General features: G+C 43.3%; 1 protein-coding gene across 1 annotated transcript; it reads right to left on the bottom strand.

Moving 5' to 3' along the window:
• Positions 1 to 1,258: 1,258 nt before the first annotated feature.
• Positions 1,259 to 26,336, bottom strand: LOC128381453 (proto-oncogene Wnt-3-like). The gene is given in 5 exon segments (XM_053341469.1): positions 1,259 to 1,435; positions 1,437 to 1,739; positions 5,448 to 5,713; positions 9,499 to 9,740; positions 26,257 to 26,336. Coding segments are annotated over 5 exon segments (1,068 nt in total).
• Between the last annotated feature and the right edge of the window lie 1,491 nt (positions 26,337 to 27,827).

Raw genomic sequence — 27,827 nt, 5'->3', positions numbered from 1 at the left:
TTGAATAAATGTTAGATTGAAACCCTAACCCTGACCATTAACACTGCATCTAATAATCCAGTTAGCTAGGGGGGCTAATTGCTAAGCTAATATGCTAATACGAAGCTAATATGCTACGCACTTACACACTTTGTCGGGAAAAGGTCCAGGGACCAGGAGTCGGTCCCCACGGGAAAAATCGGTCCCCACGGGTTTTAATATGTCAGGTTGCGGTCCCCACCAGGATAGAAAAACACACACACACACACACACACACACACACACACACACACCCTCCTGCATACCTCCAGTCCCAGCCCAATGGTAATATTTCAGAAATGCAAGGAGCTATAAAACTCGGGCTGCAGCGTACATATATCTTTCCAGGCTTGCAGTAGAGAGTCTTAGTCAGCAGGGGAGAAGAGAAGAGAAGCAACACTGAGGATTTCATCAGCTCAGTAGTTTACAAATTAAAATTAAAAACAAAAACAACGACAGGACAGGACAGGACAGGAAGTTGGCACCTCCGTGATGCCTCGCTGCCCTGCATACACAGTTCAGTTCAGTAGTTACAAAGTGATGTTTTTTTGTTTTTTTTCTGCCGACGTTGTTAAAAAAAAAAATCACTTACGACTCCCCTCTAAGTGACGATGACGTAGAGGTTGGTTTAGTTCTTTAGATTAAAAAAAAAAAACAGCCAGATTTAGCTGGAGAAGTGAGGTGTTAGTTTTTAAAAGAAGATGAGAAAAGGAAAAGAAAAAAAAATAAAGTCTTTTTGTTGTTTTTTGTTTTTTTTTTGTTTTTTTACTGCATTAATCTCACAGGTAAAAAGTGTTACTGTACTGTACATGCCTCACACACAAATGTTTGGCATGAAGGGGGGGAAATAAATAAAGACATAAAGGGGAAGGAGGAAGAGGAGGAGGAGGAGGAGGAGGAGGAAGAGGAGGAGGAAGAGGAGGGGTAAAGGTAAAGGTGAAGGAGAGGAACTTCTTCTTCTTCCCAGGAGAGCGGCAGAGTCGATGTGTCGGATCCTAGTGCAGATTTTTTTATATATGGAGTCTAGGATGAAGATCTGGTGGTGGTGGTGGGGGGGGGGGGTTAATTTGGGGGGGGGGGGGCAAGGAAGAGCCGTGCAGGAGCTTAGAAAGGAGCGATAGATGGGGAAGTGTAAGGGGAAGGGAAGGGGGGGGCAGCACTTGTAGTCCAGCAGTCTGTTTCTGTATCTCTAAACACTTCTTCTTCCTCTTCCTCCTCTTCCTCCTCCTCCTCCTCTTCCTCACTTGCACGTGTGCACGTCGTAAACGCGCACGCACTCCTGGCAGCTGACGTAGCAGCACCAGTGGAAGATGCAGTGGCACTTCTCTTTGCGCTTCTCAGTCCGGGTGTTGTGTCCTCGGCCGCAGCACAGCAGGTCGCAGCCCTCGATGCCGTGCGATGACACGTTGCAGACGCGGGTCGCGAGTCCCGAACGAGCCGGTCTCCGGGTTCGGCTCGCAGAAGTTTGGCGAACCCTCGTAGTAGACGAGGTCGCGCTCGGTCGGGTGTTTGAAGAAGTTGTATTTGACTCGGAGCGTCTCCACCCAGCCGCGTGACTCCCGGTGCTTCTCCACCACCATCTCCGAGGCGCTGTCGTACTTGTCCTTCAGGTAGTCGCCCAGCATGCGGAAGTCCGGCTGAGCCCACCAGCACGTCTTCACCTCGCAGCTTCCTGACAGGCCATGACACTTACAGCGCAGGTGCATGTGGTCCAGGATGGTCTGAGGAGAAGAGACAGGAAACATTAGAAAACCCTGTCTCTTTTGACTGTTCCTTCCTTCCTTCCTTCCTTCTTTCCTTTCCTCCTTTCCTTCCTTTCCTTTCCTCCCTCCTTTCTTTACTCCTTTCCTTCCTTCCTTCCTTCCTTCCTTCCTTCCTTCCTTATTTCCTCCATCATTCCTTCCTTCATTTCCTTCTTTCCTTTCCTCCTTTCCTTCCTTTCCTTTCCTCCCTCCTTTCTTTACTCCTTTCCTTCCTTCCTTCCTTCCTACCTTCCTTATTTCCTCCATCATTCCTTCCCCCTACCTTCCTTCCTTCCTTTCTCCCTTATACCTTACTTATTTCCTCCATCATTCCTTCCTTCTTTTCCTCCCTCCTTCTCTCTTTCATTCCTCCACCCTACCTTCCTCCCTTCCTTCTTTCCTCTGTCCTTCTTTCATTCCTCCCTCCCTTCCTCTTTTCCTTTCTCCCTCTCTCCTACCTTCCTTATTTCCTCCATCATTCCTTCCTTCCTTCCTTCCTTTCCTTCCTTCTTCCTCCTTCTCTCTTTCATTCCTCCCCCATACCTTCCTCCCTTCCTTCTTTCCTTCCTTCCTCTTCCCCATCCTCCCTCCCTCCTACCTTCCTTATTTCCTCCATCATTCCTTCCTTCCTTTTCTCCCTTTTCCTTCTCCCTCCCTCCTTCTCTCTTTCATTCCTCCCCCCTACCAGCTAGAAGAAATGTGTATATGGTGTTTTTAGAACTCTCAAATGTAAAAATGGGTTAAATTTGACCCTGAATGGTACATGAGGGTTAACTAAGAGGCAGCTATTCATCAACTTCTTTCCTAATGTCTTGAGATAAAATAAGACAAGAAGTACTTTATTAATCCCCTTGAGGGGAAACTTAAAGGAATGCTTCACTAAAAATCTGTCTTTAGTATAAAGATGTAGTAAAGCTTTGAAAGGTGAAGAAGTTAAAAGATTCAGAGTCCCCAAAAAAAAGTGTCAAAATGTCCGTAGAAACTCCTCAAATCATTTCTGCAGCTTGATCCACGTCGCCAGCTGTCAATCAATTTATTCAAAATGCTTCAAACTATCTTCGCTTTGCTAATAAATGAATAAAAACTTCACTTCTTCTTCTGAGTTATGAAGACAGAAGAAGTTGTAATCAAGCTACCAGCTACAGGTGATGAGCAGCTGATACCAGAAAGACTGATTACTCCTTTAATTAGCTTTTTAAAAAAATGTGCTTGCTTCAGTGTTTTGAGGAGGAGGAGGAGGAGGTGGAGGTGGAGGGGGAGGAGGAGGTGGAGGGGGTTGCAGGAGGTTGAGTAAGTCACCACAAAGCAAGATCTGCTGGGATTTTATGGTCAGAAATCTACAGGAAATTCAGTAATGCAGACTAACAAAACCGCTAAAGACTCGCCGAGCCGAGCCAAGAAAAACAATATGCCACCGCCTGCAATTTATTTAAGTGTCATGCAGCTGTTGAAGCACAGAGGCTCTGAGCCGCCGCCGCCGCCGCTGCTGCTCCTCCTGCTCCTCCTCCTCCTCCTCCTCCTCCTCCTGCTGCTGCTGCTGCTGCTGATTCTCTCTGTGAAGTCGACGGCTCACAACACGGTGAGTGTGCTGCCTGACTGCCTGACTGCCGCGGGGCATATTTCACCTTTGTGTTTTGATTTTGTGTCGTGTGAAGTTGCTTTAATTCAATTCGACTATAGAGCTATATTTAGCTGCAGAAATCCCCCCCAGCTGGAGCGGAAGGCAGGTGGCGGTCGCACCTCTGGGTGAGGAGGGAGGGGGAGGAGGAGGAGGAGGAGAGGGGGGACGACGAAGACTATAGTGACATCACACTGTTAGCTTGTCATGCCAACATCAAATCTCAGAGGCCCCTCAGGCAGAGAGATGGAGGAGGAGGAGGAGAGGGTTGAAGAGTGGAGCGTGAGAGGGCCAGGTGGTGAGAAGAGAGGAGGAGGAGAAGAGGAGAAGGAAAGGAGAAGGAGAGGTGGAGGAGAGAAGGAGAGGAGAAGAAGAGTAGAGGAGAAGGAGAAGAGAAGGAGAGGAGAGGAGACGAAAGGAGAGGAGAGGAGAGGAGAGGAGGGGAGAAGGAGAAGAGAGGAGAGGAGATGGAAAGGAGACGAGAAGGAGAGGAGACGAGGAGAAGGAGAGGTGGAGGAGCAACTCATGATATTTTAAATCTGAGCTGATTTCCTTCTCCTCCTTCTCCTCTTTCTTCTCCTCCTCCTTCTTCCCCCCCCTCCTCCCTCCCTCCTACCCTCAAACTCATTCAGGTTATTTGACTTTCAGGGAGTTTTTTGTTTCATTGGGATGCAAAGCATGAAAGAAAGGCGAGGTGAAGGAGGAAAGGCAGCAAAGCAAGAGAGAGAGAGAGGAGGAGGAGGAGAGGAGGAGGAAAGGAAAGGAGGAAGGGAGGAGGGTGTTGCTTTAAACGAGTAATTAACCAGTCATTCAATGTCAAGTGCTCACTTTCAGGTGGAAACTTAGAAATGTGCGGACAAGTCAAATACCGAATCCTTCGCCCTTCACACGGCAATTAGTAATCCCACACACTAATGTTTCCTGGATGAATGCACCGGCTTCTTTTTCCATCGTGTTTACTCTCTCTCTCTCTCCTCCTTTTCTCCTCCTCTTTCATTTATAGTGTGATATGTTTTACAGTTTGCTGTGAAGGATCCTGCTCTATAAAAACATGCTTATAGTGAGTCTTATTATGTTATACAGCATATTTTTAACTATTAAACCCTGAACTGATTCATGGAGACAGTAAAAAATCTCATCAGGTTAGTCTAACACTGATCATTATGTGCATGAATTAGGCTGAATTCTTATTAAAAGATATCTTAACCCTCCTGTTGTCCTCAGGTCAAGGAAGGAAGGAAGGAAGGGAGGAAGGGAGGAAAGAAGAAAGGAAGGAATGAGAAAGGAAGGTAAGGAGGGAGGGAGAGATGAAAAGAGGAAGGCGGGAAGTTAAGAAGGTTATTTGGACAAGTTTTATGTTAGGAAGGAAGGAAGGAAGGAAGGAAGGAAGGGAGGAAAGGAGTAAGAAGGGAGGAAAATAGGAAGGAAACGAAGGAATGGAGGAAAGAAGGACGGAAAGAATGAGGGAGGAAGGAAGCGAGGAAGGAAAGGAGGAGGGAAGGAAGGAAGGAAGTGAGGAAAGAAGTATGGAAGAATTTGTTTCTTCCAAGAGGGAGGGAGAAGAATGAAGGAAAAATTAAAGAAAGAGGGGGGAATGAAGGAAGGAAAGATCTTACATCTGTCCTTCCTTCCTTCCTACCTTCCTTCCTTCCTTCCTTCCTACCTTCCTTCTTTCCATCCTTCCTTCAGTCCTTCCTTCTTTTCTTCCTTCTTTCCTTCCTTTCTTCTGTCCTTCCTACCTTCCTTCGTTCCTTCCTTCCGTCTGTCTGTCCGTCCTTCACTGTCTGTCTTTCCTTCCTTCCGTCTGTCTGTCCGTCCTTCACTGTCTGTCCTTCCTACCTTTCTTCCCTCCTTCCTTTTGTCTATCTTTCCTTCCTTCCTTCCTTCCTTCCCTTCTTATTTCCTTCCTTCCTTCCTTCCATCTTTTTAATGATCCGGCCCACATGAGATCAGATTGGTCTGTATGTGGCCCTTGAATGAAAATGAGTTTGACTCCTCTGGTCTGAGGTTATGAAATCAGATATTTAATCTATCTATTTTCATATATCTGTAGCTATTTTCTTTCTTACCGTGCGTCCCGCTTCGTTATTGTGTCTGTTCATCGCTGATCGAGCGTCCGGACGGTTCTCTCTGGCGTCTGCGAACTCTCTGGACACCAGCACCCCGAACTCCGCGTCCTCGCTGCACCCGCCCCATTTCCACCCTTCGCCCGGCGGCCCCTTGTGGTGGGAGTCACATCCGCACATGGTGGACGTTCCCTCGGCGCAGGAACGCGTCACGGCGAAGGCGACGCCGGCCGAAGCTATGGCGTGGACGAACGCTGACTCTCTGGTTGCTAAGAGACAGAGAGAGAGAGAGAGAGAGGGAGCGAGAGAGAGAGAGAGAGAGAGAGAAGGTAAAAAAAAAAGTGTCAATCATGAGTTAAACATGGACAAGAGCCATCTTTACTACTGCCAACATCCAGACAGACGTATTGAAAGGGAAACCTGGAGGCGATAACCTTTTAACACAGCATTTCATCTTAGAGGAGGCACACTTCTGCTTCGGTATTTGCCACTGCGAGAAAAAAAAAGCCTATAGAAACTGACATATTTCACCCCCTACCCCCTCCACCCCCTTCCCCTCCTTCTCCTTCTCCTCTCCTCTCTTACTTCATTATATGTAAACATGATTCACAGTCTGTACCGTATACTGTCGTCACTGAGAGGAGGAAGTAGTACAGGAGGAACATGAAGGAGCCTAAAAGCAGAGTCCCTGCAGTGACATCAGCTCATTGTGTCGATGTCAGGAGGGCCGAACGCTCGGTGGGATCTCACTGACCTCCTGTCATCCCTGAGGTGTGCTGCTGCTTTGCATCTGGATAGTGTTTCAGGAATGTTGTCACCCCTCCCTCCTCTCTCCTCCTCCTCCCCCCTCCTCCTCCTCTCCCTCCTGTTCAGAGCCCCGAGGCCTTCAGGTGAAACTTAGCAGTGTGTCGGCCTGTTTCTTTTTTAGAGGGGATGGAGTTACGCCTCCTTTGAAGGCAACAGCTTATTATGTAACCAGACACCATTGTTTCACAATCACAGCACACTTACCACGGCTCACCCATTACACACCAGCTAGCTCTGTTACACACACACACACACACACACACACACACACACAGGTACGGGGAAGGGTTTTAAACTTAGATCACACAGTGGCCACTAAAGCCTGAAATTCCTCTTCAATCCCAATCACACCACTTTAAATGCGGCCAGACAAAAGTTTACTCATGTTTTGGGGCTTCGGGCTCATCATAGTTCTCACCATGAATGTGTCTGGAAGCAAAGTCACGACTAAAAAAAGTGTCTTTTTGCCTTTAGAAGCCAATATTTGATATTTGTAGGTGTTTTATTTGAATGTGTGATAAGAAATAGGGATGTATTATGTGTGCTTTTAGATGTTCAACCTGAAGACAGCCATATTAATATGACATTTCTATGTTATTATAGCTGAAACGATCCCAATCAGACCACTTTAAATGCTGCCATGCAAAAGTTTACTCATGTTTTGGGGCTTCGGCCTCGTCATATTTCTCACCTGGAAGCAAAGTTACGACAAAAAAAAGGGTGTTTTAGCCTGTAGGAGCCAATATTTGATATTTGTAGGTGTTTTATTTTAATGTGTGATAAAAAATAGGGATGTATTATGTGTATTTTTAGATGTTCAACCTGAAGACAGCCACACCAATATGATATTTCTATGTTGTTATATCTGAAACAATCCCAATCAGACCACTTTAAATGCCGCCTGACAAAAGTTTACTCATGTTTTGGGGCTTCGGGCTCGTCATATTTCTCACCTGGAAGCAAAGTTACGACAAAAAAAGTGTGTTTTTGCCTGTAGGGGCTAAATTGGTGCAACAAGAGTCAATATTTTATATTTCTGGGTGTTTTATTTGAATGTGTGATAACAAATAGGGATGTATTAAGTGTATTTTTAGATGTTCAACCTGCAGACAACACCATTAATATGATATTTCTATGTTATTATATCTTAAATGATGATTCTGGGTGACACACACTCCTCAGGTTGGGCATCCCCGCTCACCCTGGCAAGCCTTTAGCCGGGCCCTCCTCAACATGGGCCTGTGAGCTCGGGGCCCCTGGAGCTCTGGCTCTTAGCCAAGGCTAGCGCTGCTGCTGCTACCTGCTGGGCCCATCAATCCGCCTTTGTTTCCCTTGTGTCACACTGTATTATCCACACAAAGGGCCCAGCGACTCGCGCCCCCACAGCCCCGCTCTGCCCGGAGCTGGCATTCCCTAAACTCCCTAACCCCCTCGCTCTCTCTCTCTCTCCTTCTCTCTCTGTCTCTCTCTCTCTCTCTCCAGCCACCCCTCTCCGCCAACACCCTGAGCTGAAATCCCATACACCACCACCCACCGCAGGACCTCAACGCCCCCCCCCCCCCACTTCCTCCAGGCATCCAACACCAACACCAACACACTGCTTAAGGTGGCTGGAGCTGATGCTTCTTAGCTCTTCCTTCCTTCCTCTAACTCCAACCCCCCCCCCCCCACCCCCCTCCCCTCTCCCTTCCTTCATTCATCAGTCCTAAAAAAGTGAGTGAGAGACGCTCCTCTTCCCTCCTTCCCTCCTTCCTTTGCTTCCCTATATCCCAAAGTGGTGCACACCCGGGCTAGGTTGGGAAGAGATCCCCTTTCAGCCTGTTTTCATGACAGAGTCAAAAGGGCGTGTGAATGGGGCGTCCGTGGGAGCTGGACTGTGTGAGGCGCGCACTGGTCTTCATGCACAGTAGGGGTTGAGCAGAGCCCCCCGGCCCTTTTCTATTGCCTGTAATCTCATTTGGCCTCCCCTCTCCCTTTTATTTGACTGAGGAGCTTGGACTGCTCACGCTGCCCATTTCTGCCCAGATTCCTTCCCCTCTGACACACAGGCTAATTCATTTCCAATCAGCCACCTCGCTCACTAACACACAAACTTCTACTTTTATAATTAGGGAAGGTGGCAGAAGGAGAAGGAGAAGGTGTTGGTGGTGGTGGTATTTGGGTGGGCGGGGGGGCGGGGGGACACCTGTGCCTATTGTTTGCTACTGTCAAGCTTTTTCGGGAGCGGGAGTGTTTAAAAAAAAAAAAAAGGAAAGACGGAAGACGGAGGAAAGGAGGCAGGAGTTGGAGCAATCTGACAATTAGCATTCTGCGTGTGAAGTGCCTGATGGATGTCTACCAGTATATCAGCTGTACTTGTCAGGTTTCGCTGATAGATTTACGGCGTTGACCCCCTTTCATGTACGAGAGTGTAAACACGGCGAAGGAAAACCTGTAAAAAAAAAAAAAAGAGAGAAAAAGATAGATAGAAAAGAAAGAAAAAGGAGCCTCCGACTACAAAAACAAATGCGATATTGAAGGTAAAGATGGATGTAAGTGGAATAATGTGTCAGTGCTTGTACCTGCGCTCATTTTTCTCACTGCAGCCAGGAAAGGTGTATATTATTGTAATTGCCCTAGTTAGTCGTTTGTCAGCAGAAGCCCAAAGAAAGAAAGAACAGGCAGTGCTGAGCCTTAGGGTGCAAACTGTGTAAAATGCTTCATGTTGAGCTTTTGTAACAGCTTGCAGTAGCCTTCACTGTGCTGCCTACTTCTTCTTCTTCTTCTCTGTCTTCTTCCTCTTCTTTCTTTCTTTTAACAGCCGGGTGTTGTTTGGCTCACATCAACTTATTTTAGATACATCATTACAAAATGCAGCAATAAAGATTTATATCAGCCTACTTCTTCTTCTTCTTCTTCCCCTTCTTCTTCTTCTTCTTCTTCTTTCTTTCTTTTAACAGCCGGGTGTTGTTTGGCACACATCATTTAGTTTTAACTTATTTTAGATACATGTGTACATCGTTACAAAATGCAGCAATAAAGATTCATATCAGCCTTTTTTTTTCTTCTTCTTCTTCTTCTTCTCCTTCTCCATCTTCTTCTTCTACTTCTCCTTCTTCTTCTTTCTTTTAACAGCCAGGTGTTGTTTGGCACACATCATTTTAAATACATGTGTATATCGTAACAAAATGCAGCAATATATAACGATTCATATCAGCCTTTTTCTTCTTCTTCTTCTTCTTTTTATGCATAAAAAAGCCAAACAAACCTTTATCTAGTACGGGGCCGAAGATGGCGAGGTTATCCTTGATGGTGGTGCAGTTCCACCGGCGGCCCCTGAACTGGTGCTGGCACTCCTGGATCCCCAGTTTGACCCCCTCGGCGACACTGGGCATGATCTCAATGTAGTTGCGACAGAATCGCAGCTGCTTGGGCACCAGGCCGGGGATGGAGCCGCACAGGATGGGCTGGGAACCCAGAGATGAGTACTGCTGCCCGAGAGCCAGCGACCTAGGACACACAGAGAGGAGAGAGGGGAGAGGAGAGATTAATTTAAGGAGACTAAAAACATCTAAAAACATCAACATCTTAACATTATATTAGAAACTGTTTGCTCATGCTGTGCTGTTTAAGGCTCGGGGTATTGAAGTGTCATAAATTGGATTTAAACGCACGGTCAGCTTTGTAATTAAGGTGGATTAGAGTAAAATGGGACATTAATTAATTTAGGACAACTAAGCTCCTGTGCCTTTCTCTCTTTTTCTATTCAGTTATTTTAAAGCTAACTAGTTTATGCCTACTGTGTAAGTTATATTGTTTAAAATTACACAAGTGGAAATACAGACTACTAGGTCTACTGAATTAAATGACCAAATATGGGCATGCACATTCAGAAAGTTTTGGCAGTTAAGGCTCCTTTGTATAAATAAAAATATTTCTAAGCCTGAAAAACCAATGTCCACAAATTCTGAAACTTTTAAATTCAATATCCGATCTTCTGCTTTCATAATGATATTAGGTGTTAATATAATGTATTAGATTCATATGTGAATAGGGGTAAAAAAGTCAGAATTGCACCCTTAAATCCACCTTAACTGCACGTAATCCTTTGATCAGAACCTTCCACAGTGATTTCAATAAGCAGCATCGTCTCTCCGCAGGTATTGAAAGAATTCAAACGATACTCAACCCTGATGCTTTTTTTTTTTTTTTTGGTTACGATTTTTATAGGATGTGGGAATTTGGAAGCGCCTGCCTCAGCCTGTGCCCTCCCTGAACTCAACCCCACAATAGCGCTGATGGTGACCTGCCAGAGAGGCCTCCCTGAAAGGCAACCTGCTCCACCAGAGGAGGGCTGCTTCACTTTCGGCTTTCATTAATCTCATGTTTTACTGTGAGCGTTTTTTCTCTGACAGTACAGTGATTCATACTTGAGTGTTTTATTGACTTATCTGCTTAATGTAGTTTATACAAAGAGCTCCTGTTTATTTTGTCTCCTTTTTTTTTTTTTTCTTTCTTCTTCTCCTTCTTCTCCACCAAGAAGTGAAGGGGAGGGGAGGCTAATAGGCCCCACTTCAGGGCAGGGATACAAGCTATTAGTACTGACTTTTCAAAGTGTTTCCACTTGTTAGCATACACAGATCTGCTGATCTAACAGATAACACACAAGAACCTGTCTGATTAGTTTGGGAAAAGCCCCCTCATATAATTTAAAATATATGAAAACACCTGCCTCAGCACCTTCCATCATTTGTGGTTTTCCTCTGGAGGTGGTGATTTTTTATTTTTTTTTTATTTTTTAAGAGTGACAGCGAATGCAGCCGAGCTTTTCTTAAGTGATGGGACAAAAAAAAAAAAAACCTGCAATATCTGAAGCAGCAGAAGAAGAAGAAGAAGAAGAAGAAGAAGAGCGGTGCAGATGTGCCTAAGCAGGGATTAATCACAACACGAGACAGCCAAGACCGGCCCCTCGATGCCAGAAACCATTATAGTTTCATTCAGGTAATTAATTTTAATTGCTTTCTATTTTTCTTGAAATAAAAGAAAGAGATAGAAAGAAAGAAAGAAAGAAAGAAAAGGGGAAAAAAAGCATGTTTGCCGTGCCCTTGTTTTAACACGCTTTCTGAGGTGACAAGCTCAAACGAAACTGAGCGGCTCCCTCCAGAAGCTCAGGCGGTTACTGTGTGAGGATGTCTGACTCGAATTTCATGTTTGTTTATTTATGAAGATACAGTCGATCACCTGAGGAAACCCACATGCACAGGTCTGCACGCTCTGGAAGAGAAGTGGGTGAAGGGGAAGTTTCTTTTTTTTTTTTTTTTTTTTTTTTGCAGGTTTTAGATGCAAAAAACTCTCCAGACTAAACTTCAGTTTGAGGCGGACAACGTGGCGCTGGAGGGGTATGAAAGGATCACGAGATGGGAGGAGGGATGAGGAGGAGGAGGGGGGATGGGGGGGGGGGGGGGGTGGAGGTGGAGGTGGGAGGAGGGTGACAAATGCCACTGATCAGATCAGAGCGCCACTCAGGATGACCTCAGGACCCCCGCAGGGCGCAACCCAATCACAGCAGCCTCTGACTCTGACAGATGAGTGCGGCGGCAGAGCAGTGCCCCACCCCGACCGACACACACACACACACACACACACACACACACACACACACACACACACACAAAAAGTCAAACCATTGAAGTCAACAAAAAAACACAAAAATCCCCCTTTTAGATAGTTCTCAGCTCATGTACACTTTTGCTTTCTACATATGGCCGCCACCAAAAACCCTGCCCCCCCCCCCTTCTCCCCCTCCTCCTCCTCTACCACCCCCCCCCACCCCCTCCTTCTCCTCCCTTCTTTTGATCTCAGGTGAGCATTGTTACAGTGAGCTCACAGGTATCAAGCTTTACCCGAGGAGATTACGCACTGAGACACGATGGCTGTGTTGTTGTGTTGTTACAGCTGATCTCATAGTGAAAACATGGTGAACCCCCCCCCCCACCCCCCACCCACCACCCTCCTCCTCCTCCTCGCCCTTCGCCTGCGCCCCCCCCCCTCGTACATTTACTGTTGTTGGCATGTGTTTCCTGACTGACGCTGATACACAAACTAATCTTATGTTTCAGAAAGACACAAATATCAAGACTCGACTGATATTTCACCGATATTAGGGGAGTAAAAAAGCTGATAATCTCATATATATACAGATTATTTTGGATTAAATGTAATTATCAAACATTTATGACACCAATATTTAACTTTATTGTATAAAATTACATCAGTCCTCACAGATATATCGGTCGCAGTGAATATGTTGTCCAATATGTGCCGATATTTCTTTAAAAGTTAAGTTATATAGGCCTCATTTAACGTATATATGATGATCAAGTTTAATATATACATACTTTTTTTTGTTATGTGTTCTTGGTTATTTAGTTATAGTTTAGTTTAGTTAGTTATAGCTAATTATAATTATTAAATTCCCATTGGAAGTGCAGTGATGTTATTTTATACAATAAAGTTTAATGTCAAATGGTTTCAAAATAAAAGTAGTTATTTTAGTTAGTTATAGCTTATTATATAGGAAGTGTAGTGTTTCAGTGCAGTGATGTCATTTTATACAATGAAGTTTAATGTCAAATGATTAAAATATCATTGCATATCATTGCCACAAGTGATTTTTTAAATTTTAATTTCAAAATAAAAGTAGTTATTTTAGTTAGTTATAGCTAATTATAGTGTTTCAGTGCACTGGTGTTATTTTATACAATAAAGTTTAATGTCAAATGGTTAAAATATCATTGCCACAAGTGTTTTTTAAGGGATAGTTTCAAAATAAAAGCACAGTTATTTTAGTTAGTTATAGCTAATTATATAGGAAGTGTAGTGTTTCAGTGCACTGATGTTATTTTATACAATAAAGTTTAATGCCAAATGGTTAAAATACCGTTGTCACAAGTGTTTTTTAAGGGATCGTTTCAAAATAAAAGCACAGTTATTTTAGTTAGTTATAGCTAATTATATAGGAAGTGTAGTGTTTCAGTGCAGTGATGTCATTTTATACAATAAAGTTTAATGTCAAATGGTTAAAATATCATTGCCACAAGTGGTTTTTAATTTTAATTTCAAAATAAAAGTATGTTTATGTATATATATATATTATTTGTATCAGTCTGGCTCTAACTGAAACAGTCAACTTCAATAGGAATATAATGTAATAAAGAAAAAGGATTAAATATACATAAAATGCTGCCTGTATATCTTTAAATATATAAATATATCAGCACTTATCAGACAACATATTGATATATCTGTGATGGATCAATATCAGCTCTAATAAATCTACCCAAGCCTCTTCTCTTTCATATCCAACTTAATAATCCAATTTTTTTTTTTTTTTTAAACGCTGCTTTGCTCAATTTGACGTTCCCTTTTTGAAAAGTTAGTAATGTGATAGCGCTCATCAATCTCCATCCGTGTTCTCGTCACGAGTTTAACCAACCGAGCGATGGCAGCTACATGAGCTCATCCTTCAAGTCCTCCTTCAAGATCCCGCCAAAAAACATCACTGCGTTTAAAAGTGTTGCTGACATCATGTTGTCTGGTGACTGTGAGTGACTAAAGGACCTTAATTACACTGTCTGCTAGCTCGGTTGCTGCCCATTAATCTCTCAGTCAGTTGGGGGGGGGGGGGGGGACGGGGCTCTTAAGGTCACGTGCTGAACTCAAACATATATCTATCCCAGGGGTGTCAAACATGCGGCCCGTGGGCCAGAACTGGCCCGCTGAGGGGAGCAATCCGGCCCATTTTACTTCCTGTGTTCTTTTCCTTCCTTACATCTGTCCTTCCTCCTTACTTTTTCCTTTCTTCCTTCTTTCCTTCCTTCTTTCCATCCTTCCTTCCTACCTTCCTTCTTTCCATCCTTCCTTCTGTCCTTCGTTCGTTTCTTCCTTCCTCCCTTCCTTCCCTCTGTCCTTCCTACCTTCCTTCTTTCCTTCTTTCCATCCTTCCTTCCTCCCTTACTTCCGTCTGGCTGTCCATCCTTCACTGTCTGTCCTTCCTACCTTTCTTCCCTCCTTCCTTTTGTCTGTCTTTCCTTCCTTCCGTCCAATCCGGCCCATTTTTCTTCCTTCTTTCCTTCCTCCCTTTCTTATTTCTTTCCTTCCATCCTACCTACCTTCCTTCCTTCCACCTTTCCTTTCTTCCTTCCTTCCTTGCTTCTTTGCTTTCTTGTCTTCTTTCCTTCTTTGTTGCCTTCCCTCCATCCTTCCTTCCTTCCATCTTTCCTTCATCTTCTTTTACTTTCTTCCTTTCCTTCCTTGCTTCCTTCCTTTCTTGTCTTCTTTTCCTTTCTTTCTTTCCTTCCTAATCCCTTTTCCTTTCTTCCTTCCTTCCTCACTTCCATCCTTCCTTCCTTTTGTCTTTCCTTCCTATCACTTTTCCTCTTCTTTCCATCCTTGTTTCCTTCCTTCCTTCCATCTTTTTTAATGGTCCGGCCCACATGAGATCAAATTTGGCTGTATGTGGCCCTTGAATGAAAATGAGTTTAACCCCCCTGACATATCCTGTCCAAAAAAATAAAAAACCCTTCAGATATCCATGCGTTCAGATATTCACATCGCCATGCCAACTTCTTCCATTCAGGACATCTCTCCTGCTGCCACTCCTAACTCCAACCCCCCCCCCCCCTCGGCTTATCCAGTGAATTTGGGATTTCTGATGGAATCAATTAGCTAACCGCACGGGACTTTGTGGTGGACGTAGCGTGTTTAGACTACAAGCTCGTGGATCTGCCAGCCTATTTGTCTTTGTTTGCAAAAAAAAAAAAAAAAAAGGATGTGCCTCGCTTGATCCGTATGGACAGACGAGATGAAAGGGATATTTTTTTTTTTTTTTGGCGAGGTGCTAATGAGAGTCTTAACCCTGAGGGGGGTTTATGAGGCATATCGTGCAAACACACACACACACACACACACACACACACATACACACGCCCGACCACGATGTGTGTGCTGCTGCCTCACTTCTCGGAAAGCCACGAGCGACCGACGTGTCTCAACCGAGCGAGGGAACAGCAACAGACGCCGAGACCTCCGCAGAAGGCAGAAAATGCCGGGGGAATCTGCTGCAGGGGGACGAGACGAAGCAACAGCAGCAGTAAGAACAGCAAGAGCAAGAGCAGCGGGGAACGGGGGGTGGGGGGGGGTGGGACTGCAGGGTTTGGCAGGTGCATGCCCGGGCAAGTTCGTATGGGGCCTCTCTCGTGGCCTCGGGGGGGTTTTACGACTTGGTTGGGGGTTTTCTCAGTGTATAAACCGAAGGGCTGATGTGAAAGTATGATGGGCTTGTTGGAAAGAAACCACAGATATGAAACAGAGGAAACAAAGGGATTCCACCACACACATTGCCGAAGAGTGGAAATTCACGCAATCAAAACTTTTGAACACTGTCAACAAGAAACTTTTTTTGACTTTTCGAACCGCTCCCAAAACGCAATAAAAAAATTCAGGACGAGTTTAAATCTCAACTGCACATCTCTCTCTCCCCCCCCTCTCTCTCTCTCCCCTCTCTCTCTCTCTCTCTACGCTCAGTTCAAGTCCTGGAGTGAGTGAAGGAATCTTGTCCTATCACAAATATGTTGCAGCTGGGATTGTGGGAGGTCTGCAGTCTGCATTAAAGAAAGGAAGAAAAAAAAGGTGGTGGTGGGTGGGGGGGGGGGGGGGGGGGTTGACTTGTTGTGGAGCACAAGTCTATGCACAGATGAGCTCTCTTATGTCCAGAGGTGCAAAATCTAGCAGGTGACCCTCTGAACCTGTTGAGCAGAACATGACATTTGACCTTATCGCCGCCTCGAGCCGCCAAACAGAAAAACAAGTTCATGAACAGCTAGCAGAGATAATCCTCAGCATGTTTGTGCTTCATTAATCAACAATAAGGCTTCAGTGATTTGCATTGGAACAAACCAGGCCTCAATATATCTTCTCTTGAGTCTCCGCTTACCTTTTTTTCCCCCCCAACTATCTAATTATTGAGAACAAGATACAAAGAGACAGTAATATAAAAAGACAATATTAGCACACACGGCTAGCTAGCATAAACTCCACTTTTATGAGCCAGCTTCTTAATCTACGCGAATTCATGATTTTAATCGATTGGGACTCCGTAGAGTGTAAAGTGATTTGCATGGGAACAAACCAGGCCTCAATATATCTTCTCTTGAGTCTCCGCTTATCTTTCTTTTTATTGAGAACAAGGTACAAAGAGACAGTAATATAAAAAGACAATCTCCCCCCCAACAACATCCAGTGCATCCCATTTTAAGGAGATTAAATAAGTAATTAAATAAATAAAGGTTATGATCTTGACAGGTAAAGGTAAGTCTCCGCTTATCTTTAAAAGAAGGAAAAGGCAATAAGTCACTAGTGTTGTTTAGTGCAAACCCAACGCTAACCTTCTTAGCTTAGCTTCTTAGCTTAGCGTAGTAAATTTAGATACAGAGCAAGCATGATATAGTAAGAGTTTGAGATCTTCACACATAAATACAGATGCTCTAAGTTATACTATACATATAATGGGCAAAAGAGCTACTTTATATATGATATGAGCTACTTTAGGGTGAAACTTAATCATTTTACAACCTTTAAAAGTTTCGGTGTTCCCTTGAATGAAACAAACTTTAGACTGATATTGTAGCGTGAAGCCAAAAGTGTCATCTGATACTTTGCTGTTGATGATTACACTAAAATCACTCCAAGCATTTACTCTTCTCTTTGCTAATCCTGTAAGGGACATGGCACATTTCATTTTAATTATGATATATAATGTCAATCATATGCTGCTACTAAACTGTTGCGTGTTTTTAATATGATTGTGAGCACGACTGCTCGACACACGACTATGTTTTAAATATTTTACAATTTTTAGTATCGACTTTTAAAATGGGATCTGGTGAGAAACAGTATTTAGTTTTATTATGTGTATGAAGATACTCAATGAAATGTCAATAAAGTGAATAATAAAAGGAAATAAATATATATCACATCCGGCTGCCATCGCTGGTTTGAATGAGGAAGTTATTTTAGCGTAATCTCCTCTCTTAGAAACAAGCTTACATCATCAAACAGGTGATTATATTAGCTAAGTTTTATATAAGTGTAAGATTGCCAACAAAGTAAAAACCTCTCTTCTCAGTTTTTCATTCAGGAATATGAGCAGCACCTACAGACCATTACATCCTGCAGTAGTAAGAAAGGATGGAGGCATATTTTGTTATTCACGTTCATTCAATAAAGTTTTTTTGTCTTCTTTTGGCAAACTGAGAGATTCAAGTTGTTATTTGGATAAATACGACAAATCTGGAAATGGCTTCAAAACGGTAAGTAAGTGTTTTGTTTGTAAATATTTAACCTTAAGACTTAAAGTTGAACGTTACATCGGAGGCGGAGCGCTAACGTCGAAACTTAAGTATAAAACAATTAGCTTTACCTGGCAGCTACTTTACCTTTCATCATTAGGCCTACACCTCTTTCACGTAGAACAATATCTGTTTTTTCAGTGTCTTTAAAGCACATTTTACCTTCACGGTGTCTGTGTTTTATCGTAACGTCCCGTATACTAACAATGCTAACATCCTAACGTCCCGTATGCTAACGTCCCGTATACTAACAATGCTAACATCCTAACGTCCCGTATGCTAACGTCCCGTATGCTAACAATGCTAACGTCCCGTATGCTAACGATGCTAACGTCCTAGCTTCTTTGCGCTTGCACAGTCGGGTCACTGCGTATGTTTACGTGCAATGACTTTGTGCTTTTCATACCTCTCACTGCGAGCTAGTACACACAGCTAGCTAACATAAACTCCACTTTTACCAGCCAGCTTCTTAATCTACATAACAAATAATACATTATGGAAGTATTTAGCTCCTTTAGTTAAATATAGCTAGATACGGACAGGTAGCTATAAAACTAATGCAGTCAAATACAACAGTGCTGCAATAAAGTCTACATTCATGAAGATTATAATGAGTGAGTTAGTGAGTATATATTAGATTATTTTTTAGCTATGTTTCTAATATTTTGTCCATCGTAATGCTGTATGAGAACGTTAAAATCTAGCTGTAATTATCTACCTTGAGCTCTGGTTGAGAGACAGTGTTGTATGTTATATTTAAGTTTTTCATGTTTAGCAGTAGCCTATATAACAAATTGAATGTTCAAGTGTCTGACAGGAAGGAAAAAGAGTGCGATTAAAGAGCTTGTCACAATCCATCCCTCCATGCATTATTATTCCTCAGGCGCTGTTCAAAAAAAAAAAAAGACTCATGGATGGAAACCTTCGTGCACGAGGCAGGTAGAGCAAAACTGAACGGTTGTGTTGCTACTTGTAAGTTCCTGAGGATGTCAAAGAGAGAGCGAGCGAGAGAGAGAGAGAGAGAGAAGCCTTGATCGCAAACGCAAACATAGTGACAACAACGTTAGCTGTGTGTATATTTGGCTCGCAACCCTCCTCCTTCGTTTGAGGGGGCATGCCGAAAACTGCTTACACATGATGATATAATTTTCCATTTCTTTTGATCACAGGGCTGGGACACTCTCCAGGTTACTGCTGCTGTCAGGTGAAGGGGAAGAAATAAAGCTTGATGATGTATTCAAAGACCTATAGTTAGGGTGGGATTTTAGATCGTTTCATTTTGGATCCAAGCCTTGAATCTCTTGTATCATATTAGCGAAGATTAATATACTAAGTTCTTAAATATGAACTTCTAACTTCTGCTGCTTGTTTAAAAGCTACAGGAATTTGGACGGATCCGACTTGATTTGATAAGATAAGCCGTCCTGTTCCAATATATTTGCCAATCGTGATTATCGACTATGGGTACAAGTTGTTCTTCGCCGTGTCTGAACAAGTTAACTTATTTCATTAAAGAGAAATTAATGTTAGCTTATGCTTGCGTTTGTGCCTGAAGCGTTGAATCCCAAAGTGAGCTCTGTCACTTCTTCTTCTTCTTCTTCTTCTTCTTCTTCTTCTGTCTGTGTTTGTGTGTGAAGTGAACTTCCTGGAAGAGGGGCCTTGGCAGTAACAGACGGCGAGAATATTGTTTGCATTAAACTCTTATCCACCCCTCATTTACCTCCTATATATATGTTGACGCCGCAGCTCAACTTGTCAGATTTGCCCGGAGGACATCGATGTTGCTAAATGAGACTTTTCGAGATGAGCAGCAGCAGCAGTACAGAGAGAGAGAGAGAGAGAGAGAGAGAGAGAGAGAGAAGCCGCAGACGTGCAAACACTGAAAACATTGCCATCAGAATCTCACAATCCCACAGCAGAGAGTCCGCGGAGAGATAAAGACACTCGAAAGAGAGTAAGTGGGCCAAGGAAAAGTTGCCGGCTTTGCCTTGAGGATGGGACTTTTCCTGGTGGAGGCTGGAATGCAAAGCTCTCCTGTCTGTGTTTTGTTGTCTTCTCTTTTCTCTCTCTCTTTCTCTCCCTCTCTCTCTCTCTCTCTCTCTCTCTCTCTCTCTCTGGCACACTTTTGATTTGTGGTCCAACAGCTCCTGGCTGATCAGATAAAAAATGACAGGACCCCTGAAAAATGTTCCAACCTGTTCTTTTCTTTCTACCTCCCTTCCTCTCCTCTCTCTCTCTCCTCTCTCTCTCCTCTCCTCTCTCTCTTTCTTTATTTCTATCTCTGCAGACTGTTACAGCGAGTGCGGAGGTGCGGAGTTGGGACAAGGAGCCCCTGCAGTCACAAGTATGGAGAGACGTGAAGAGGGGAAACTGAACAGGGTGTAAACTTGTGAACCTGCCTGTCAGGAAGTGAAGGAGAGCAGCAGCAGCAGCAGTAGCAGCAGCAGCTCTGTGCACAGTAGTTACACCAGAGACTCGGAAAGCTCTGTGTCTTTCTTTTCTTTTTTTGGGGGGGGGGGTTATCTTCTTCTTTTTTTTTACGTGGACACAACAGAGTCTGAGCTGTTGTCTCAAGAGGACGGAGCGTGTTTGAATGAGACTCTTAGGGAAGGAGAGGAGGAGAGGAGGAGGGGGGGGGGAGTTGGGGGGGCTCGAGGGTGTGAATGAACCACCCAACTCAAACAGCACATTGTCTCCCCGCTCATTAGAGCTAGCTTGTTGGCTGCTGCGGCTTCTGCTGCTGCTGCTGCTGCTTGAATTGTCAGCAGTAATGCATCCTATGCAAATCATAACTTGTAATGGATTGTCAGGAATCTTCCAACCTATGTCTGGAATTTTCTTTGCGGACATTTTTTTTTAAAAACACCCGCACAGCGTCTTTTTAAAAGTAATTAAAAAAAACTTAAAACTTAATTGTTGTTGACTTTAACACACGGTGTGGTGGGAAACGTTGGTTTGATGACGCTTTGCCAATCCCCAGTTATTTCACTCACAGCCAAAAAACCACGCTGATCTGTTGTTGCAGGTTCTTCTCTTTATGAAACTCTTCTTCTATGTTTATGCTTCTTATTTATTATACTCCTGAACTGTAAAAGGATGCTCTGACAGCTGCTGTCAAACATCTGTCGCCAGTTTTAGACTATTTTATTTGGGTTAGGCTCATGCACGCTGTCGTGTTTTTGGATAATATTTAACTTTTCAGAGATGTTTAGCCTCTTTTTTTAACTTTAAAAAAGGGTTTTAGAGTAAAGTATGGTTATATATCTCAATTTAAAGTATTATATATTTAGATATCTGCACTTAAAGTCAGCTGCTGTATCGCCACTAATACTGAGACACTTCCAATCTGAAGAAGTTAAATCTATTTTATTGATAGTAATCTTGTAATTTCGAGATGTTGAATGATTCTTTCTTCCTCTTTCTTTCTTCCTACACTGCATCTATTCATTGTTTAATTAACCTGACCGTTGACCTGAGGGCTTTGTGCACAGGTGTGATCAGCACATCTTTGCCTCTGACCCCGTAAGGTCAGAGAAATTACTCTCTTCTAATAATTAACCAGTGTTATACAGCCACGCAGGTGAGATCAGCCAGGTAATGAAGACTTTAAATATTACGAGTGTGTGTGTGATTGTGTCTGTGTGTGTGTGTGTGTGTGTGTGTGTGTGTGTGTGTGTGTGTGTGTGTGTGTGTTGGCCTCCCTTACACACGTGTCCCTAACGATCTCTTCGCCCCTGGCCGTCGCTGCTTTTTCCTTTGAGGAACTGTCCTGGCCTGTGTTTTTAGTGCAGCTAATAGCTATGCGCTGGGGGACTTTGTCATTTCCTACAAGAGCACACTGCATGTCCTTTGATGGTGGGGGAAGATTAGGACTCGCCTTCACTACTTTGAAATACCACTCTCCTTTGAACCTCTCACCTAGGCCTGGGTTTGGCTCGGATAATGTCATCCCACATGCTTGTTGATTAAAGACGAGTCCAAGTTGTAGGTTTGGGATGTTTTTTTGGGGACAACGTGATTCAACATCAGTGTCAATTCATTCGAGACTCAATTATGGCGTTAAAACCTGCAGCAGTAGCAGTTTTATTTCTGTTTTCCTGTCGATGTCACTCTCTGTGGAGACGTTTCTCTTAAAAAAAAGCTTTAGCCCAAAATTGCCTTTGACCCCGGCCCTGTGGCGGCTCTCAGCCATTCATAATGAAACCCTAACGTTTCTTATGAATGACATTCTTCAGGACTTTCCTGCTCTTTTCTCCACCTTCAAAACCCGCGCCGTCGAGAATAATACCCGAACATCCTTGATCTTTTCACACAGGGGCGGCAGACGGAGGATTTTCTCGCAGTAAGAATCATTTAAGTGATCCCTCCGCCAGTGGTGGTAGGGGTTTTTTTTTTTTTTTTTTGGGGTTGAAGATTGGATTGAGGATTGGAGGGGAGGGGTGTCACAGCCATATAATGACATTCCTGAGACCCAGAGATGGACTCTAGAGCCCCATTTAAGCCGCTCAGGTTGAACTGGAAAGGTCTGTGTGTGTGTGTGTGTGTGTGTGTGTGTGTGTGTGTGTGTGTGTGTGTGTGTGTATAGACTGAGTAGTTTGGTTAACCTAGATAGCTTTGCGTAAGATCTTTTTGAAGGAGAGGTATGGTGGAGCTGATATTAATGAGGCCCCAATGGTTCCTGAAACTTCCACAAGTGGCACTTCAAACGGCAAATATAATTATTTAATTCAGGAAGCTGCATTTAGACTTTAATTTGCTCTAAATAGAAGTTAAAAGTGAATCACTGAAAGCTTTAAAATACCCAAAAAGCAGATGTGTAAATGTAATATTCTTATCTATTATTATTCTTTTATGTCTTGTAATTTATGTCTGCATATACAGGAGTGACTGAATATTATAATCCGGTTATAATTGCTTTAAAAGCTTTGTGGTTTCTGCTCAGATTACCACTTTTAATTCACCAAAGTGGAGCTCAAACAAAGCTGTCAAGATGTAATAAGTCAGTAAAGTAAGTAAGTAAAATTTATCTGAGTTGCATCTTTTAAATCCAAGGTAACAAAGTGCTTTTACGACAGGATAAAAAGGCTAAAAGGACAAAAAAAAAGAGAAAGAAAAAGGAGACGTAGCACATTAATAGCAGTTAAATGCATCTAAAGTCAAAATGAATCTGATACAGAAAGATTTATATATTATAAGGAGGTTTCATGTGTTACTCATTAAAGCAATAAAAGCTGGTGATGAGTTCAGCATCAGTGAACAGTGAGCGGAAATTCATCACGGAGCATTTAATGACACCATGGATACTGATTAGTTGGGACCTGTTTGCTCCAGTTATCTCTTTATCTCGTCTTTATGCCTCATTGTTTTTCTGACGGCAATCATTTCAAATCTTCAAAGCAACATTAAGCACTAAAACATGGCCCTATACTTTAAAATCACAGTGATCGGCAGAAAGATTAAAAAAGAAATTACATCCAAGTGTACCACGACGACGACCATGACAACGACGACTCTCGCTTTTTGTCTCGTGCAGATTTTGAACAGCAGTGATGATAACAGGAGGATTAAGAGAAAAAACACTTATTGGATTTAAGCATCTCGTGGCTGTGTGCGGCGTGATATGACAGAGTTAAACCGATAATCACTGCTGATGCACGACTGAGCTTGGTTATTGAAGAGAGAGAGAAAGAAAGAGAGAGAGAGAGAAAGAGAGAGAGAGAGAGAGAGGTAATTCTTCCCCTGAAAGTGACTGTCATCATTCACTCCTATAACCAGCCTCTGTTTATCCAAGCAGCACAAACTGAGCTGACAGAGTAGCTTAAGATGTTATAAATATAGACGAGTTAAGCTACTCAGGCTTAATAAAATAAAAAAAAAACTGATAGTGTATTGTGGCTCAGTTGGAGATTATTCAATTATCTTTGATTCGAGGTGGAAAAATTAGATTATAAAACAGTAATACGTCTATTTTTTTTTTTAAAGGATGGTTGCTGTCAGATTATTGTGGTACCTGTGGATTATTATAAGCGGCCACTAACACATAACACTGTCATGACTTCTCTTATGTTGTGTAAAAACTGCATCCCCCCCCCCGTCTCTCCCCCCCCCCCACCACCAAAAAAACAACATTCTTGCATTTCAAGAAGGCAATTTACTGCTCTCGTCTCGCCTTCTCCAAACCCACCTCATTAGTTTGTTGGGCCTTTTTTTTTTTCTCGACTACAACCTCATATTCATCCTCACATATCTGCATCTCACTGGAGTTATTTATGCTCTGTTTTTGTTTTCAACACCCCGTCTTGTAACTGTAAAGGCTGCCAGGCGTTAAAAGCAAGTCAAAGCTCCTCTCCTCTCTTCCTCCCCTCCTCCACCCCCCCTTCTTCCTCCACCCATCCACCCATCCAACCCTTCAACCCCGTCCGTCCCACCTTGGCTGGAGAATTTATGGCCAAGTCATCGCCTCCTTAGACTCAAGAAGAAGAAGCTGATTTTTTTTTTTAAACCGGGGCCCTCGTTGTTAAACTCAGCGCCACCTCATTTCTCATTTCTCATTTCGTATCTCCCATTTTTTTGGGGACGTGTTCGACACCGCGGAGGTTGATGCCACTGACAGCCGCTTTACTTGTTTGACACCCATTCCTCAGCACCTGCCCCCAACTCACCTGGAGCTACACTGCACACACACACACACACAAGCTTTTTTCTTTTTTTTCTTTTTCATTTTTTTTAAACACCCCTTCCTCAGCTCTCAACTCAGGCCCTCACACTTTTTTTTTTTTTTTTTTTCTTCATAATTTGTTACCCAAATCAAAGCTGGGGTGCATTGTTAAGGTTTCGAACATTATACCAGTGTCATGTAAGCTCCTTGAACAGAACAGCTGCAGGTCACACACAGAGAGAGAGAGAGAGAGAGACGGAGAGAGAGAGAGAGAGAGACAGAGACAGAGAGAGAGAATCCCAAGCTCTTTGTCACTGTTGTCTGATGGTTCTCGCTGAAGCCAGGAGTGGGTGTAAAGTCCTCTTTGCCATTAACACTTCAGCCCTGTGGCCTGTGTGCTTGGCAGCTGCCTGCTCTGTAAATGAAACCAGAAGATGCTTGCGGTTTGGACAGCGCTAACGGTGGGACCACATGCTAGTTGGGCTACTAAAAAGTGCAGTAGCTCTGACAAGTATTGTGTCGCGAGCCAAAAGAGCTTTGTCATACGCCTACGCAAATATCTCCAAAATAGAAGCTTTATGTTACAAAAGGAGGACCAGGAGCTATGAGGTCAGCTGCATGTAGCTGCATTTGTAATGAGATAAAACCTCTAAATTTTCAGTTGCTGGTGCCAAAAGCGATCTGGGCTAATTTAACAAAGAATGAAACCCTGCGGCACCTAAACATATTGTCTCCTGACAAATCCTGTAGTGGAGTAGAGGAGGAGGAGGGAGGGGAGGAGGATGGGGGGGGGGGGTGAATTGTGGTACAATTGAAAAGCAAAATGATATGCTTAACTGTCCCCCCCCACCCCCCCACCCACCACCACCACCACCACCACCACCACCCCCCTATTGCCACCACAACCAAAAAAAAAAAAACAACAAAAACACACACTAAATAAAGGGGGATTGATTTAATTACAGCTGATGCTCCTTTTTTTTTTTTTTTTTTTTGGCAGACTGTGAATTTGGATTATTCTTTTAAAAAAAAAAATGTGTGAAGAACTTTGTCAGTGCCAGATATTTTAGTTTTTAGTGCATGTCATACATCTAAACCTCCTCACCAAAAGAAAACCCATAAAATAAAACAGCCAAAACAATTCAAATTCACTGCATTGCATGTTTTTAGTTTTTTTTTTTGGGGGGGGGGGTCGGTGGCCCTGAATGTATAACAGTGACGCACGATAGCAAACAAAAACAAATTTGACGCTGATTTTTTTTTTTTTAAAGTCATGTTTGCTTCACTCTCCTAAAATTACATTGTTTTTATTTGAAAGCCAGAAAATTGATCTTATTTTTGGACTGATGCGTATTTTTTTTGTTAGGTTTTTTAAATTCTGGAGCAGATATCCAACAATTTATGTAATAAACGACTAATCTGACTATTACTTTTTTAAAATAGTTATAATAAAGCTTCACACTTCAACTCCTTTACATTGCAGCTGTTGACAATTCAACATCAACATGGCTCATGCACATATTTAAACACTCCCCCCTTTAAAAATGTAAAAAAAAAAAGAAAAAGAAAAAATCCATCCTCTTAGCATCACAACATAACTGCAATATGATAAATGGACCTGAGTGTAGAGAGGGGGAAAGAACGGCGAGCCTTTTCCGTTACACTAGTATTTGAGGTTAAGATTCTTTGGACTGGGCCGGAGAACATTTTTCCACGCAGTCAACTGAAAGTGCACATTCTGCCCTCTCAGAAATGATCATTTGACCAAAAAAATATAAAAAAAATAATAATAATAATGAAAAAAAAAAAAAAAATTTGAAAGACTATCCCCTCTCTCTCTCTCTCTCTCTCTCTCTCCCCTCTCTCTCTCTTCCCCTCTCTCTTCCCCTCTTTTACTGTAATGCTGCTACTTGCTACATAAGGCTGCTGATGCTGAGAGAAACTTATGGATCGTACTCACCACCAGATGGGATAGCCTCCAAGCACCCGTGAGCTGGACAACCACACACACATCAAATATCCAATCAGATACAAATCCATGAGGTAAGCCTTGTTAAGAGGTGTGTGGTGTGTGTGAGAGAGAGAGTGAGTGTGTGTGTGTATGTGTGTATGTGTGTGTGTGTGTGTGTATGTAGGTGAAATGGGATCAATACATAGAAAAACTTCCAGTAGTAGCAAATGAGAACAAAAAAAAAAAAAAAAAATGAAAAAAAAAAAAATTGAAGAGAGTTTCCAGGAAGAAGAAGCTTTTTTTTTTTAAGGGCAGCTTGATTGTTGAATGAGGGGAAAATTAAAATGATATTGAAGAAGAAAAAAATAAAAAAAATCTTCCTCCTGTTTTCCCCCCTTTCTTTGAGTCGGGCCAGGAAAAGTGTGTCTGTCTCCTAGTAGTTAAGAGAATAAGTGTCTCTTACACACATGCACACACGCTCCTACCCGTCCTCTCCTTCCCTCCCTCTCTCTGAGGTTCTTCCCTAAGGTAGATATCTTTTTCTCTCTCTCTCTCCTTACTTTTTTCTCCCTCAGGATGCCTCATCCACAGGCCCAATATTAAAGGGGGGGGTGGTGGTGGTGGTGGTGGTGGAGGAGGAGGAGGAGGAGGAGGAGGAGGGGAGGCGGGTGGTGGTGGTGGTGGAGGAGGAGGTGGGGGGGTGAGGGTGGGGGGTGGGGGGGGAGTGAGGTTTGGAGATGTCAGCTGGCAAGCCAATCACAGAAGATGGCCTTAGGTTACGAAAAAAAAAAAAATTATTATTCGTTCCCATCTGTCAATCACACGCCACCCCCTGGTAATGTGGAAAAGAAAGGAAAGAGTGAAAAGAGGGAGGGAGGGAAATGAGAGAGAGAGAGAGAGAGAGAGAGAGAGAGAGAGAGAGAGAGAGAGAGAGAGAGAGAGAGGGACACACACATGAAAAAAAAAGAAAAAGAAAAGGTAGAGTAAGTAGAGTTGTTACTCAACTTGTTTCATGTATGATCATTGAAGAAAGAAAGGAAAAAAAAAGAAGAAGAAAAGATTCACCCATAGTGGCTGGAGGTGAAGGAGACAACACACACACACACACACACACACACACACACACATACACACACACACACACACACACTGACGTACATGTTGACACATTGATTTTTTTTTTTTTCTTAAGGGGTTGTGCCCTGACTAATTGATCCGGATATACATGAATTCAACACACACACACATACACACACACTCTCACACACACACACACACACACACACACACATACACACACACACACACACACACACACACACACGAGAGCTCAGAGACGCCCGTCAACACACGCATAATCTCTCCCATCCCGCCGCTCCTCCTCACAGGGAAATATACAGTGAATTTTCTAAATTGTTGTCCGCCGCCCACCCCAACAGGGTGAGGAGGGGACATAAAAGAGGGGTAGGGGGGTGGTGGTGGTGGTGGTGGGGGGGGGGGGCACAATAAAGCCATAAAGTGCGGCGGTGGCTGGGACCAGGCATGCAGGGGTTATATGCTTCAGCGGCCCAAAGGCGACA

Source organism: Scomber japonicus, chromosome 20 (assembly GCF_027409825.1).
Source record: "Scomber japonicus isolate fScoJap1 chromosome 20, fScoJap1.pri, whole genome shotgun sequence".
Lineage (NCBI taxonomy): Eukaryota > Metazoa > Chordata > Actinopteri > Scombriformes > Scombridae > Scomber > Scomber japonicus.
This window is presented reverse-complemented; position numbering and strand designations above follow the sequence as displayed.